The 13,912-nt window shown below is 36.7% G+C and overlaps 1 protein-coding gene across 7 annotated transcripts in view; it reads left to right on the forward strand.

Annotated features, from left to right (window-relative positions):
* SBF2 (SET binding factor 2) overlaps positions 1-13,912 on the forward strand; it is a 251,703-nt gene that overhangs the window by 133,999 nt on the left and 103,792 nt on the right. For all 7 annotated transcript variants that reach the window (XM_084521588.1, XM_084521591.1, XM_084521593.1 and 4 more), the window contains 7 exons: positions 1,242-1,374; positions 2,954-3,062; positions 3,763-3,876; positions 4,488-4,565; positions 6,430-6,543; positions 7,082-7,210; positions 7,969-8,067. In XM_084521588.1, coding sequence (XP_084377714.1) covers positions 1,242-1,374; positions 2,954-3,062; positions 3,763-3,876; positions 4,488-4,565; positions 6,430-6,543; positions 7,082-7,210; positions 7,969-8,067 — 776 coding nt within the window. The remainder of the gene's footprint in view (positions 1-1,241; positions 1,375-2,953; positions 3,063-3,762; positions 3,877-4,487; positions 4,566-6,429; positions 6,544-7,081; positions 7,211-7,968; positions 8,068-13,912) is intronic.

Here is a 13,912-nt window from a genome sequence, read left to right on the forward strand (position 1 = left end):
TTATGCTGCTAAAGGCAATAGTATTTGCAACAGTAACTTGGTAAGTTTTTCCGTGACTCCCATCCTCGAGTTGTCTCATATCTCTGCCTTGATTTCATGAGGCGGCTATTAAGATTCCTGGAGAACAGAGTTAGAAATCACAAGCTTTTATGTTATTGACTTTTTCCTCCTAAGAACTGAGTCTTTTTCTCAAGAACCCTCTGAATCCTTGTCCTTTATAGGAAGCAAAATTTAAATGTCAAAGAGGAAAAAAATTGGCAAAACATGTAATAAAAATTACTGAAGCAAAATGAAGTGTTAATTATAATATGACTGTGGTGGCTCTTAGTAGTCACTTCATATTGGGAAGATTGTTTTAAGATAAGCAGTAGTTTTGTTAAGGTAATACTGATAACACAAGCTATATCTTCAGGGAACCATCATACATTCCAGAATATTGCAGGAAATTTCATAAATTGTGGCATATCTCAGACATGTCTGTTTCTCAGGATGGAACTTTTGTTTTAAAGGAAATATATTTTTGATTTTCCCTCTGAGCATAGGGCTTTATCTCCTAGAAAAGTTATATATATATATATATATTTTTTTTAACAAACAAACAAACAAAAACATCATCTGATTCGCCTGTCTTACTCTAAAACTAGTGGGGCTTGTTTAAGCAGTCAGCTCTTTAACATATCCTTCAAAATGACATGCACACTCTTACTGCCCTTTTTTAACCTTGTGACTCCACAGTCACAGTGCTCTTCACAGATAGTGTGAGTGTGTTTACTAGGAAATCTGTCTCTTTTTTGTCTTTGAGCTCTGCAGTATGATTTATTTTCATGGACTTGATATCAAGGTTTAGAAGTTAAGCATGGATCAGTGACCACAGTTGAGTTCTAGATACAGAGGAGGCTGTGCAGAAGATGCACATAGTACTGTTTGAAGTCATTATGAAGTGTTGCTGAGAGGATGAAGTTCTTGAAAGTGGTGTTGAAAGGGAGTTATAATATATTGTAAATGTAGAAGTATACGAAATATATTCAGATGGTGTTTTAGCAACCTGAGAAATAGAAAGGAAGCTATGCTAATTAGAGGAAAGGTAGAAAAACTTGGTGGTTGGCGATTTGTGCATTTACACATTCTTTTGAAAATTCCTTCAGAAAATGGTTACATTTTAATGTAGTTTTGTGTCTTGTTTTGGCAAGTTGTTATATTTTTTTCCTTTTTCTTTTTTTTTTTCTTTTTTTTTTTTAAAGGAATCCAAAATGTACTCAGCTTATTCTGTGCCGTGCTTACAGAAAATAAGGTTCTCTTTCACTCTGCAAGTTTTCAGAGGCTTAGTGACGCCTGTAGGGCTCTGGAGTCTTTGATGTTTCCCCTCAAATATAGGTGAGTTGAGCTGTAAATCTCTGAACTCTTTGACTTGTTTTATATTTATAACTCATATTTCGTTCTCCTTAACAAAAGTTGTGCTGTGTTTATTCAAATAAGCCGAGTTTTTTCACAATCAGATCTAAAAGTCCTAAGCTGTACACTGCATCAGTGAAAATCTGGTTGTGTTAAGACAGTGGAAACAACAAAAGGAGAAACATCCTACCTATAAATACAATAGAACCCTACTTACAGCATCAGTCATATGGTAAGACTTGATAGTGGTAATTGATGAGTAAATGCCTGGAAAAGGGAGCATTTGGACAAGACCTAATAGCAGTGTGCCAATAAGTAAGAGGCAGTGCGTGCCAGGAGCATGAGAGACTGTGGTCATAAACTGAAATAGCAGAGGGATAGGTTTCTGACTGGATGCAGGGAAACCATGTTTTATTGTGAGGATAACTAAGCACTGGAACAGAGTGGAAGACTGTGGAAACTCTGTCCCTGTAGGTTTTCAGGACCCAACTGGACAAAGCCCAGGACAACTTGGTCTTTATTCAGTCTTGACTCTGCTTTGAGCAGAAGGTTGGACTGAATGATCTCCTGAGGCCCTTTATAACCTGAAAGATTCTTTGTTTCTAAGATAACATCTGTATTAACTTGTAACACAGTTTTAAGTCATTGACAAATGTCCACCAGAGAACGAATTTAAATCAACAAGTTGATCCTCTCTAAAAAGTCATAATTGAGTCCAGCTTTTTGAAATGGAAAACTTAATGTCAAATCATTTGGATTTTAAGCAAAAAGACATGTAATTCTCACTCATCTGTTTTAAAAGAAGCTTGTACTTTAGTAGCATCTTTTCTTTGTTTAAAATATTTCCTGGGTGGACATACTTTGATTATAGAGTAAGAAATAAAAAAATGGAAAGTAGTTTTGGAATATGTTTGCTTATATGATGGAGTAGTAACGAATGTAAATTTTTAATCATAATTATCAGTTAAGAGTTGAAAATGCATTTATTGAGATCCAGATTTTAATGTTGCTCTGATGAAAAGACTTATTTTTTTCAAATTGACAACTTTAATCAAGTAAACAATATCTGAAATGTTTCTTCATATAACATGTAGCTGCTACTTCAGTATCAAAGTGAACAATTTCATCTTGAGATTTCTTATTAATATTTTATGAAAGGATGAATTGTAGCTTTCTCTCCAAAAACTAGCAGCGCTTTGAAAAATGAAAGTATTATCCACAACCTTAATGTCCCTAGTTACCTGAAAGTTGTGGATGAATATCTGTATAACATAAACATTACAAATATAAATTGATTTTTATTTTTCAAAATACTTTTTTTTTATAAGAAAATGTAGACACTATAATAGTTTCTAAGTTTACATCTCAGATATTCCTTTAACAGGTACTTTATAAAGAGGTATTTCATCTTTTGTCTTAAAAAAAATAAAAAGTTGTTTATAGTAAATTTAATTTGCAGCAGGAAGATTGAAAAAAATATAAGTTGTGCTATGCACAGGAATAGTCAGAAGCTTTTTTTATTTTACTTTATTTTATTTTATTTTATTTATTCTTTTCACAGTTATCCCTATATTCCAATTCTTCCTGCACAGCTATTGGAAGTTCTCAGCTCACCAACACCTTTCATAATTGGTGTACATTCTGTCTTTCGTAATGACATTCATGAACTTGTAAGTATGTCTACCTAGAATATTCATAGTCACAGAATTACCTAGGATGTTTAGTTGCAGGGAATTTCGATACTTCAGAGATGTTCATATGAACCATTCATATACTTTTAAAATATTACTGTAGAAGGCTTGATAAGACCGATGAGGAAAAAAGGAAAATCATTAATTCTTCTATAAATATTTTAAGTCTATAAAGCAGAAAAAGGAAATTATTTGATTCCAGTGCAGGATGGGAAGGAATGGATCTATTTCCAGCTTTGTCATGTCAGCCATAAATACGAACAAATAATTTTTGGCATTTTCAAATTTATTCCCAATTATGTTATTTGTGCTTTTAAATACATATTTCAGAACCTGAAGCAGGGTTACAGAGGTTCCTAGAAACATGTAATTTTACTTACAGTTGTCATCATTGTGTCTTTTTGAAAACAGAGAATTCAATATCCCAAATCACTGAACACAGACCTGGAACATCAAGAAGGAGTTGGGTTTCCATTCATTTTTCACAGCCATGTTCAGTCATTTGAAGTATTTAGAGCATTTCCTTTTACAAAAGTATTCTATACATTAAAGTTCATACTGTTTTAATTTGTTTATGTTAATTTATGTGCAGGTCATGAAATTTCAACTGTTGTGTTTTTAAACCATGCTCACAGGATAATGCTTGCAGCACAACCACTAATATTTTTGTCCTTTACAGTTAGATGTAATCATTGCAGACCTGGACGGAGGCACAATTAAAATTCCTGAATGTATTCATCTCTCTCAGCTCCCAGAGCCACTGCTACATCAGACTCAAATGGCACTTTCTCTAGTATGTTTTGATAGAAAACCATTTTCTATTCTCTCACCTCTTTCAAAAGCAAGAAAATAGAATTTCGGTATTCAGTTGCTTTCAAATACACTGGAAATGTGATATTTAAAACTATGATACATGCCAACACTCCTCCTTTCAGAATAATTTATGATCTGAAGTTACAGTTAACATCATCAGTAATTTAATTTACTACTAAAGGAAGTTTTTTCCCTATTTAAGAGCAAGGTAGTGATTTTCCTAATAGTACATCCAAAATTCTTAAAGTTTATTTCTCTAATGCCTCTTTATTAATATCTGAAAGTGATCGATGAGGAATTACCCAAGAAAGCTGTTGAGTTTTCTGTCTAGGGAAAAAAAAAAAAACACAACTTTTTACTGTGTTAATTAGGTTCATTGACTGTAATAGGGGTTTTGGTAACTAGCTTACATGTGGAAACATGAATTTGATAAATTAACCCCACCTTTATTTCCATTAAGTCTTTATAATTTATCTCAATTGATTATTTGAAGTATTTACTATCAGTAAATATTATTTTGAGAAAGCAGAAAAAATAAATTGTTCTTGCCTCAGCAAAATGAGGGGAAAAATTATTTTAAAAATTCTCTAGGTTTTGCATCCTGATTTGGAAACAGCAGATTATGCATTCCCTCCCCCACGAACAGCTTTATCACACGCAAAAATGCTGGTAAGATTTCTATGTTATGTCTGACTTCCTTAAACAAAAAACCCTTGAAATTTTAGACTAAATTTCTTTAAAGAATTTTGCCTTTGTGTTTTCGTTTCCATATCCTTTACAGTATTATTGGTAGAGCAAAGAATTGGCATAGGACTTTGCATTCTGCTCTGTAGCAGCATTCTGGTATCTAATAATGATAGGTATTTTATATTTGAAAATATTGGAAAATGAATTCCATGGTTTTTTAATACTGCTTTTGGCTTTGATGAACTTCAACCTAAATGAAATGATAAACAATTGTCTATAATTTAAAAAAAAAGTTGTTGTTTTGTTTTGTTTTTTTTTACTAAAGTCTAGTTAACTTGGATTAAAAATAATTGCAAAGCCATGACAATTTAATAATTTGGTAATCCTTCTTGCTTTAGCCTGCAAGTGTGTAGAATTGAACTGGAGTTGGTAGTCTAAACTAAAATCCAAAAATGTAATCCAAATTTCACTTAGACTAGTTTCAGAATTCAGCTAAGATCTCATTTTGGACAGTGAAGTTATAAACTAATGTCATTTTATATGGAAATATGAATTTTGTTAAATCTGAAAGAAATAACCATGTTTTCAAGATGTCCAAAAAGTCAGGGAATGTGTTAAAATCCTAGAGTGCAGCTTGGACCCAAACAAACCTAGAATGTCTCTCAGTAAAGTGAGTCCTTACAAAAATAATGTAAAAATTGAATAACAATGATCAGACAACACATGTAGAAAAACATTCACAAAGGACAGCTTTATGGAATCTTATAGATATTTAGTTCTTTTAAAAAGTTATTGAAAGCTTAAACTTACTTAATTTATACTAACTCGTTGATTAAACAGCTCATCAGCTGTTTACCCAATTTGATAATCTAATATTCTTTGCTGCTTGCAATTTTTCAAATTGAAATTTGTTGAAAAAATTGTTCGAGATGCCACAAAAACTGAAGTTTTAAAACAAATTTTAGGACCTCACGTTTTAGACATGGCCATGGTCTGATTAGGTTCTTGAGGTAAAAATGAAAATAATGTGGGTCACACAGGATTGAACAATGTTTTTAGATGCATTTGGACTGAAAATGTCCCTGCCCCAAGTCTGCCCTCATCTGTTCATATCATTTCCACTAAACCCTCAATGTTTATTTAAGCACTCCCCTGCTCATTTAAGTCAAACATAACCAGGACTTTAAAGACCTACTATTTTTAACTTTTTAAGCTAACCCTGGCTTGTTTTGGCTGCACTAGATTGGCATGTGAAGATTTTAGTTGGAAGAGTCATAAAAAAGTAGTTGAGCAAAACTCAGAGCAATCCCCGCAGCAGGCTGCGCAGCATGATGCCTGCCCTGCTCTGAGCCAGGCTCCCGTCACCACTGCCAGCTTAGACTCCTGTGGCTCCCTGCCCTCATGCCTGCTCCAGTGGCGCTGCCTTTGTGTAGTGCTGCAGAGCTGGCCTATTTGAGGGAATAAATCCAGGCAAAGATACCCCTTTTTCTTTCATTAGCATCAGTTTTCACTCAGGTTGGTTCCTTCTTGGGTTTTTCCACGTGACCACTCAGCTACTCTTGATTACCCTGACACTAATGTGCAGGTGTGAAAAAGGAGCAGCAGGAGTGACAGGGTCGATATGTAATAATCATTACCATCTGTATTGCCATCCAGAGACAGGTCAGTGAAACTGTAGCCTTGCTTGCATCGGATAGTTTTGCATGCGTGCATATCTGCACTTCACATGCTGCACTGCTGCACTGGTTGGCAAATTTGTAGGCGTTTATCAGATAGCTTTATACAAAGTGTAGAAAAAATTAGGAAATTAAAATGTTTTGACAGCATGTTCAATTACATCTCGCAGGATAAAGAAGTGCGAGCAATCTTCCTTAGGTTATTTGCGCAACTTTTCCAAGGATACCGGTCATGCCTTCAGCTGATCAGAATTCATGCTGAACCAGTCATTCATTTCCACAAGGTAAAAGAGAAAGTTATTTTTATTTAGTTAGCATTTGTTTGTGTTGTGTTATTTCCAGGTGCTTGCCTTTTGAATGAGTGCTTAAAAAAAAACTTTTTTTTTCCATTGCTGTTGACATGTAAAATTTATCAACTTAGAAGCATATAGTTTTGACATAGCATTGTATCAGTGCATTGTAGTGGGAGTAATTGTTGAGATAGTGATGAACATGAAGTAAAGTTAACATTAAAATTTAATATAAAGAAACATTTGAGGGATAATCAAGGAATTTTGAAAACATATATGTTCCTACAAGACAATACTTAAAAGTATCAGTTTTGTTTTATTACCTGTGAGATTTATAAAACGTGTGCACCAAAATATTGTTACTTCACTCCTGAATTTAGGTACAAAGACATCTTATGTAATATAAAAACTTTCTCATTAGAAAGTACCTCATATTACTATAAGCTGATGAAAATATATAGTTGCTTATAAATAAATAGTTGAATTTATGATGCTGATAAAATACTTGCCTTGTTTTCTATCTCTAATGCAGGCAGCCTTCTTGGGCCAGCGAGGCTTAATTGAAAATGACTTTCTAACCAAAGTTCTCAATGGAATGGCATTTGCTGGTTTTGTGTCAGAGAGGGGTCCGCCCTTTAGAGCCTGTGATCTTTTCGATGAGGTGAAAACTGTTTTTTTATCCAAATAAATTAAAATGTACCAATGACATTGTAACGTGAAAAACTTAAATGCTTCCAAACTGTCTATTATACAAAGTTTATCTGTTATATAAAGTTTATGCTAATCTTTTCAATTCTCATTATCTACTAAACATGCATTTTTAGCTTACTTTCATAAAACTGTGCCCTGCTCATATGTATGAAGTTAAACATTTGTGTAAATCATGATAATGCTGTTCTTATTGTCAGGTTTGGAAATTTATAATGAATCACATGTGTTAGTACAGAATTATTTTGAGTAATCTAATTACATTCTTAAAACATTGAAAAAGTAATGGAGAAATATTAAATTAAATACATACCCAACAAAATCAACTGGGACAAACATTTTTTCTGTTAAAAAGCAGTACTGTACTTTTCCTGTGCTGTTTTTTATTTGAATGTACAGTACAAATAGAGTTTGCATAGTAGCAGTGCATTGGAGAAATGTAAATTGTAGCATTAGAAACGTTAAAGGAATGTTTTAGGTTTTTAGGACTTGGTGTTAGGTTAGACTCTGGCAGCAGAAGCTCTGTAAGAATCTTATGTTCTAGGGCAATGTGACAGCACAGGTTGTTCTTTTTCTTTTTTCTTTTTTTTTTTTCCTTTTTTCTCAGTTTCAATTTAAGATTAACATTTTGTAATTTAAACACGAAATAAATTATATTAGTTGAATCATAAACATTCTTTTTTCTTTTTTTTTTTTTTTTTTTTTTTTAAGTTGGTAGCCTTTGAAGTTGAAAGAATTAAAGCTGAGGAAGGTAATCCACCAAAAATGATAAAACATGTTAGAGAACTTGCAGAACAACTCTTCAAGAATGTAAGTTTACTATACCTACCCCACTTTAGTATCGATAACACTAGAAGTTCACTTGTCTGAGATAGATCCAGTGTCTGAAAACAGAAATGACTGCTTGTGGTAGTTATCTGCATTATGACTTTGGAACTTTAAATACCAACAATTTTATACATTAAGGATGTTTAATATATTGACTGATATATTAATGCTAGTATTAATTTACCTACTGCTCTTAGTACTACTTGGCATACTGTTTTCTTAGTGTGTATTCATGTAATGTTTATAAACTGTTATTTTCTCTGCTGCAACCTGTCTATGCCAAACGTGTCTTCTTACTTCTCAACAGTTTCACCTATGAAAACCGTACATCCAGTGTAGATAAATAGACGTAGTGTATTCTTCCAGCAGATCTCTCCTGCTGTGTAACACAGGCTCCATGATTTGCATTCTCAGCAAGTGTTAACTATCCTATTTCTTTCATGTTGTTTCTTGAACTCTTTGGGTTTCCTAAAATACCATTTCCAGTTTCATTCTTTTCTTCCTATCATGCCTTTATCTTGTACAGTGCTTTTGTAAAATCTCTTAAGATTCTATTAGATAGGGCATTTTGTTTGCTTCTTTTATTTGGCATCAGCTAATCTCCATCCCCTTCACACTTCCTGTCGTTGTTCAGACTCCACAGAGCAATATCTGTTTTGCAATCAATCAACACCTTTATCACCCTATCTTTTTGCTATCCCACTTCCCAAAAGCTATGATTTACAACTACACTGCTATAAAAAACACAGGAATTACTAACTGCTGCTAAATTCTGGGGTGTTTTTGTTTGTTTGTTTGCTTTCAAAAAAAAAGAATTGCTTTTGAGCATTTCATCAGTATTAATGCAGTCTTTACTTTGGATAAGATTAATATCTTAGTATAGAAAATCCAAAATTTTACAACCATTGCATTCAGGAGTTCTTGTGTCTGTAGGTGTTGGATGAAAAAAATACATCTGTGTATTTTGAGTGGAATGTGTGGATAGTGAGGAGTGTGAAATGAGAGTAGTCTGACTTTTAATACTGTCCTTAGCTGATGAATTTGTGCATCTCTTCAGACATGGATTTGGTCTTCACCGCTCCCCCAGCCACCTCTTTTTTCCACTGAAATTAGCAAATGACCTTTCAATGACCTTTCTGCTTTTTTTTTTTTTTTTTTGAATTAATGAAAGAATTGATACACAGGTTAACCTCCCTTGATGAAATGTCTCTGTCCATTTGTGGTATAGCACATTTGTTAAAGTATTTTAAATTTAATGTCTTTATACTGATGTCTTAGAATTATTGTAAGTGAACGTAAGAGGTATGTCAGACATGAGAATTTTTGTTACATAAACTCATTTCATCCATGACATTAAATCTGTAATAAAATGTTATTTATTTCATGGCTTACCTTCTTATCCTTATTAGTGGTAAGTACTGGTGGAATCATCTTCTATTACAAGTTAAAAATATGTAACCTAAAATAAAAGCTCCAGAATAAATGTTAAATGTTATGCTACTAAATTAATAGTAATGTTCTGTATACCAAAGTGCTTTTTCCAAATTCATGTCTTTATTTCAAATTAATGCTGTCAGGAGGTATATTGGTTGACAGTACTGCAGCATTCATTACAATTAGTTTCATTAAAAAGCCGACGGGCAATATTCAAGTAAAGTAGTCTGGTTCTTTTTGATCAGGTGGCAGAGATGTGTGGATTTGAATTTGCAGAGTGTATGACAGAAAAAAAATTCGGGGTACCACACTTAAGTTTCATTAAAATCAAATTATCTTTTTTTTTTTTTTAACAAACATTGGAGCTATAATGTTATAAGCATATGATTATTGCAGTACTGTCCCATAAATATGGGAAATTTCTTCAAAAAATATAATTCTTATTATCATTCTAAATTACTACAAAGAAAATGGAGAACATTTGGATTTGTTTTCTTGTGTATATAGATCCTTCTTTAGAATGAAAGAACCTATAGAGCATAAATGATTGCATATATGCAACTTCTCACTTAAATAATTTCATAAATCAGTGTCAAGACTTACTCATTTTCATCTGTTCTTATGATGAGATTTCCTTACACCATTGAGAATGACCAGCTACTACTTCACTACCACCAAGTTAATGATTTAAAAAGTCAGATTTTTAATAGTTACGCATCTTTGAATAAAACACTGTGATAAGTAACATTGCTTCTAAAAGTGATGCCTAGAGCTGTCTCATTTGAACCTAATTGCATGACATATTTTGATATCACAGAATCACAGAATTGAAGGGGTTGGAAGGGACCTCAAGAGATCATCGGGTCCAACCCCTCTGCCAAGGCAGGTTCCGTAGAACAGGCTGCCCGGTAGGTGTCCAGACAGGCCTTAAGTATCTCCAGAGAAGGAGACCCCACAACCTCCCTGGGCAGCCTGTCCCAGTGCTCCGTCACCCTCACCAGGAAGAAGTTCTTTCACATGTTGGTGTGGAACTTCCTGGGCTCTATCTTGTGGCCATTACTCCTTGTCCTGTCCCCACAAACCACTGAAAAGAGGTTGGCCAAACCCCTCTGTCTCCCACACCTCAGGTATTTATACACATTGATGAGATCCCCTCTCAGTCTTCTTTTCTCCAGGCTGAACAGCCCCAGGTCTCTCATCCATTCTTCATAGGGAAGATGCTCCCGGCCCCGTATCACCTTTGTGGCCCTCCGCTGGACTCTTTCCAGGAGATCCCTGTCTTTCTTGTTCTGGGGAGCCCAGAACTGGGCACAGTACTCCAGGTGAGGCCTGACCAGGGCAGAGTAAAGGGGGAGGATCACCTCCCTTGACCTGCTGGCCACGCTCCTTTTAATGCACACCAGGATCCCACTGGCCCTCTTGGCCACGAGGGCGCACTGCTGGCTCATGGTCAACCTGTCGTCCACCAGGACCCCCAGGTCCTTCTCCTCAGATCTCCTCTCCAGCATCCCCCAGCCTGTACTGATCCATGCGGCTGTTCCTTCCCAGGTGCAGGACTCTGCACTTGCTCTTGTTAAACCTCATTTGGTTTCTTCCTGCCCATCTCTCCAGCCGGTCCAGGTCTCACTGAATGGCAGCACAGCCTTCTGGCATGTCAGCCACTCCTCCCAGCTTTGTGCCATCGGCGTACTTGCTGAGGGCAGACACTATTCCCTCATCAAGGTCATCGATGAAGATGTTGAACAAGACCGGACCCAGCACCGACCCCTGGGGAACACCGCTAGTCACAGGCCTCCAGCCAGACTCTGCTCCTCTGATCACCACCCTCTGAGCTCGGCCAGTCAGCCAGTTCTCAGCCCACCTTACTGTCCACTCCTCTATCCCACACTTTCTCAGCTTTGCTAGCAGGATGTCATGGGAGACAGTATCGAAAGCCTTGCTAAAGTCAAGGTAGATGACATCCACCGCTCTCCCCTCGTCTACCCAGCTGGTGATGCCATCATAGAAGGCAACGAGGTTTTTCGAGCACAACTTCCCCTTGGTGAATCCATGCTGACTACTCTTCATAACCTTCATCTCTTCCAATTGCTTGGAGATGGCATCCAGAACAAGCTGCTGCAACACCTTTCTAGGGACAGAGATGAGCCTGACTGGCCTGTAGTTTCCCGGATCCTCCTTGCCTTTCTTGAAGACTAGAGTGACATTGGCTCCAGTCTTCAGGCACCTCTCCTGTTCTCCAGGACCTTTCAAAGATGATAGAGAGTGGTTCAGCAATCACCTCTGCCAACTCCCTCAGCACACACAGATGCATCCCATCGGGACCCATGGATTTGTGTGCGTTGAGCCCACTCAGATGCTCCTGAACCACTCCCTTGTCAACAAGGGGGGAGATCTCCACTTCCCAGACCCTTTCTCCCCCCTCCAGGGTTGAAGAGTCCCGTGGGGGAGTCCTTGAAGCAAAGACTGAAGCACAGAAAGCATTCAGTATCTCCGCCTTCTCAGCGTCTCCCATTACCAGGACAACCCCTCGTTCAGCAAGGGACCCATGTTATCCCTAGTCTTCTTTTTACTGTTTACATACTTTAAAAAAATAATAATCTTATTACCTTTTATCTCTTTTGCAAGCCTCATCTCTAGGTGGGCTTTAGCCTTCCTTGTCGCGTCCCTGCAGGCCCTGACAACACTTCTATGCTCCTCCCAAGAAGACAGACCCTTTTTCCACATTTCATAAACCTTCCTTTTGATCTTATCGACGAGCAACTTGCTCATCCACACAGGTTTCCTGCCCCCCTTCCCTGATTTCCCACTCTTTGGGATGCACCAATCCTGAGCTTGGAAGCAGTGCTGTTTAAATGTAACCCAGCTCACACGTGCACCCTTGCCCTCTAGCAACCTATCCCATGAGATACTCCCAAGCAGGTCCCGGAAGAGCTCTCCAAAAGTTGGCTCTCCAAAAGTCCAGGGCTACAATCCTGCTTTTAGCCTTACTTCTTCCACTAAGTTTGATCTTGAACTCCACCATCTCATTGGCGCTGCATCCCAAGCTGCCCCCAACCTTCCTAACAAGTCCATCCCTGTTGGTAAGGACAACATATTTTATTCCACAATTTTAATAGTCATTATGTTGTAGCTGGGACAGTCTAGATATATATGAGGAAAAGGTTCATTGGGGAGAGATAATGTTTGTATTAGTCTAGCTGGTGCAAGTGGAAAATCTAGACAAGTTTTTGGCATATACTGCTTCAGTAGTTGAAGGCATTAGACATACATTGCTGATCTGTATGTCATTGCATATGCAGCTGGCATTACGTTTGTTATGTCCAAGATAAAAGTAACTCTTTCTAGATCTTTCCTCTGGACCTCTCTTTTCAATTAAATGGAACGTGAAATAGATATTTTCCCTTCCTGGCTTTTTCCTATTATATGCCATCTGTTACCCCCCACTGAGGTTGTGTTTCTTTTCTCTGCCTTGCTGCTCTTGGCATCTGCTGCTGTCATCTTTCTCATAGCTAGATTTTTGGCTTGTTTTATTAAACTCGACTGTGCAGAGAATTTGTACGGCTAAGTAGCTGGTTTGTTTTTCTAGATCTGAGTTCAAATGCGTTGGTTTGAGACTGCTTTTTCTCTAATTGATGCATTTTGTCTCCTTGTTGCCTTTTACTTCTGTAAATGAAAGCACCAGGCTAACTCCTGATTCTGAGTTGTATTGCAATCTAGTTATGCTTTTACAACAGAAACCTAATTGTTTGCATAATGCTCTTTAGCAGCTATACATAGCCAACAGCATAGAGTCAAACTGAATTGGAGTAAATTCAAATGCGACTAATGACAATCCCTTGTATATGGATTAAGAGAAGAAAATACCCTGTTTGATTTGACAGCTTTACACTGCTCAAGACATAAGACGTAATCCTCTTAATGGTGGTGAAACCCTTGTGGTGCATTTTAATCTCTGCTGTAATTTTGGAAAAGATACAACCTGAAGCCAGAAAAGAAACAAAAAGTGAGAGAAGTTTATCAAGCATTTGAAGAAAAAATAAAAGAAATAGTGCATTTTCATACCTTGCAGTCTTCAGGATGTCGTTCTGAGAAGTGTGTTTTACACATGCTGAAGTCAATGTGGAGGCAGTTAAGAGAAATTTCGTGGCTTGTGGTGTACATGGTCTTCATAGTTGCTGACCACCAGAGGCAGAAGATGTGTGTGGGAACATACTATGCCCTGATACTGTATCTGATATGACAAATACCCAGGACAAGAAGTAAAATATCACACACACAGCATCCCTTTTGTTAAGTACAGAACATATTTTGGCACTGTCCTCAGTACTGCAGTATTGCACAATAATGTCACACCAAGACGAGTATCGGAACAGTTACGTAGCAGACGGAGCAA

Source organism: Aythya ferina (assembly GCF_964211825.1).
Source record: "Aythya ferina genome assembly, chromosome: 5".
Lineage (NCBI taxonomy): Eukaryota > Metazoa > Chordata > Aves > Anseriformes > Anatidae > Aythya > Aythya ferina.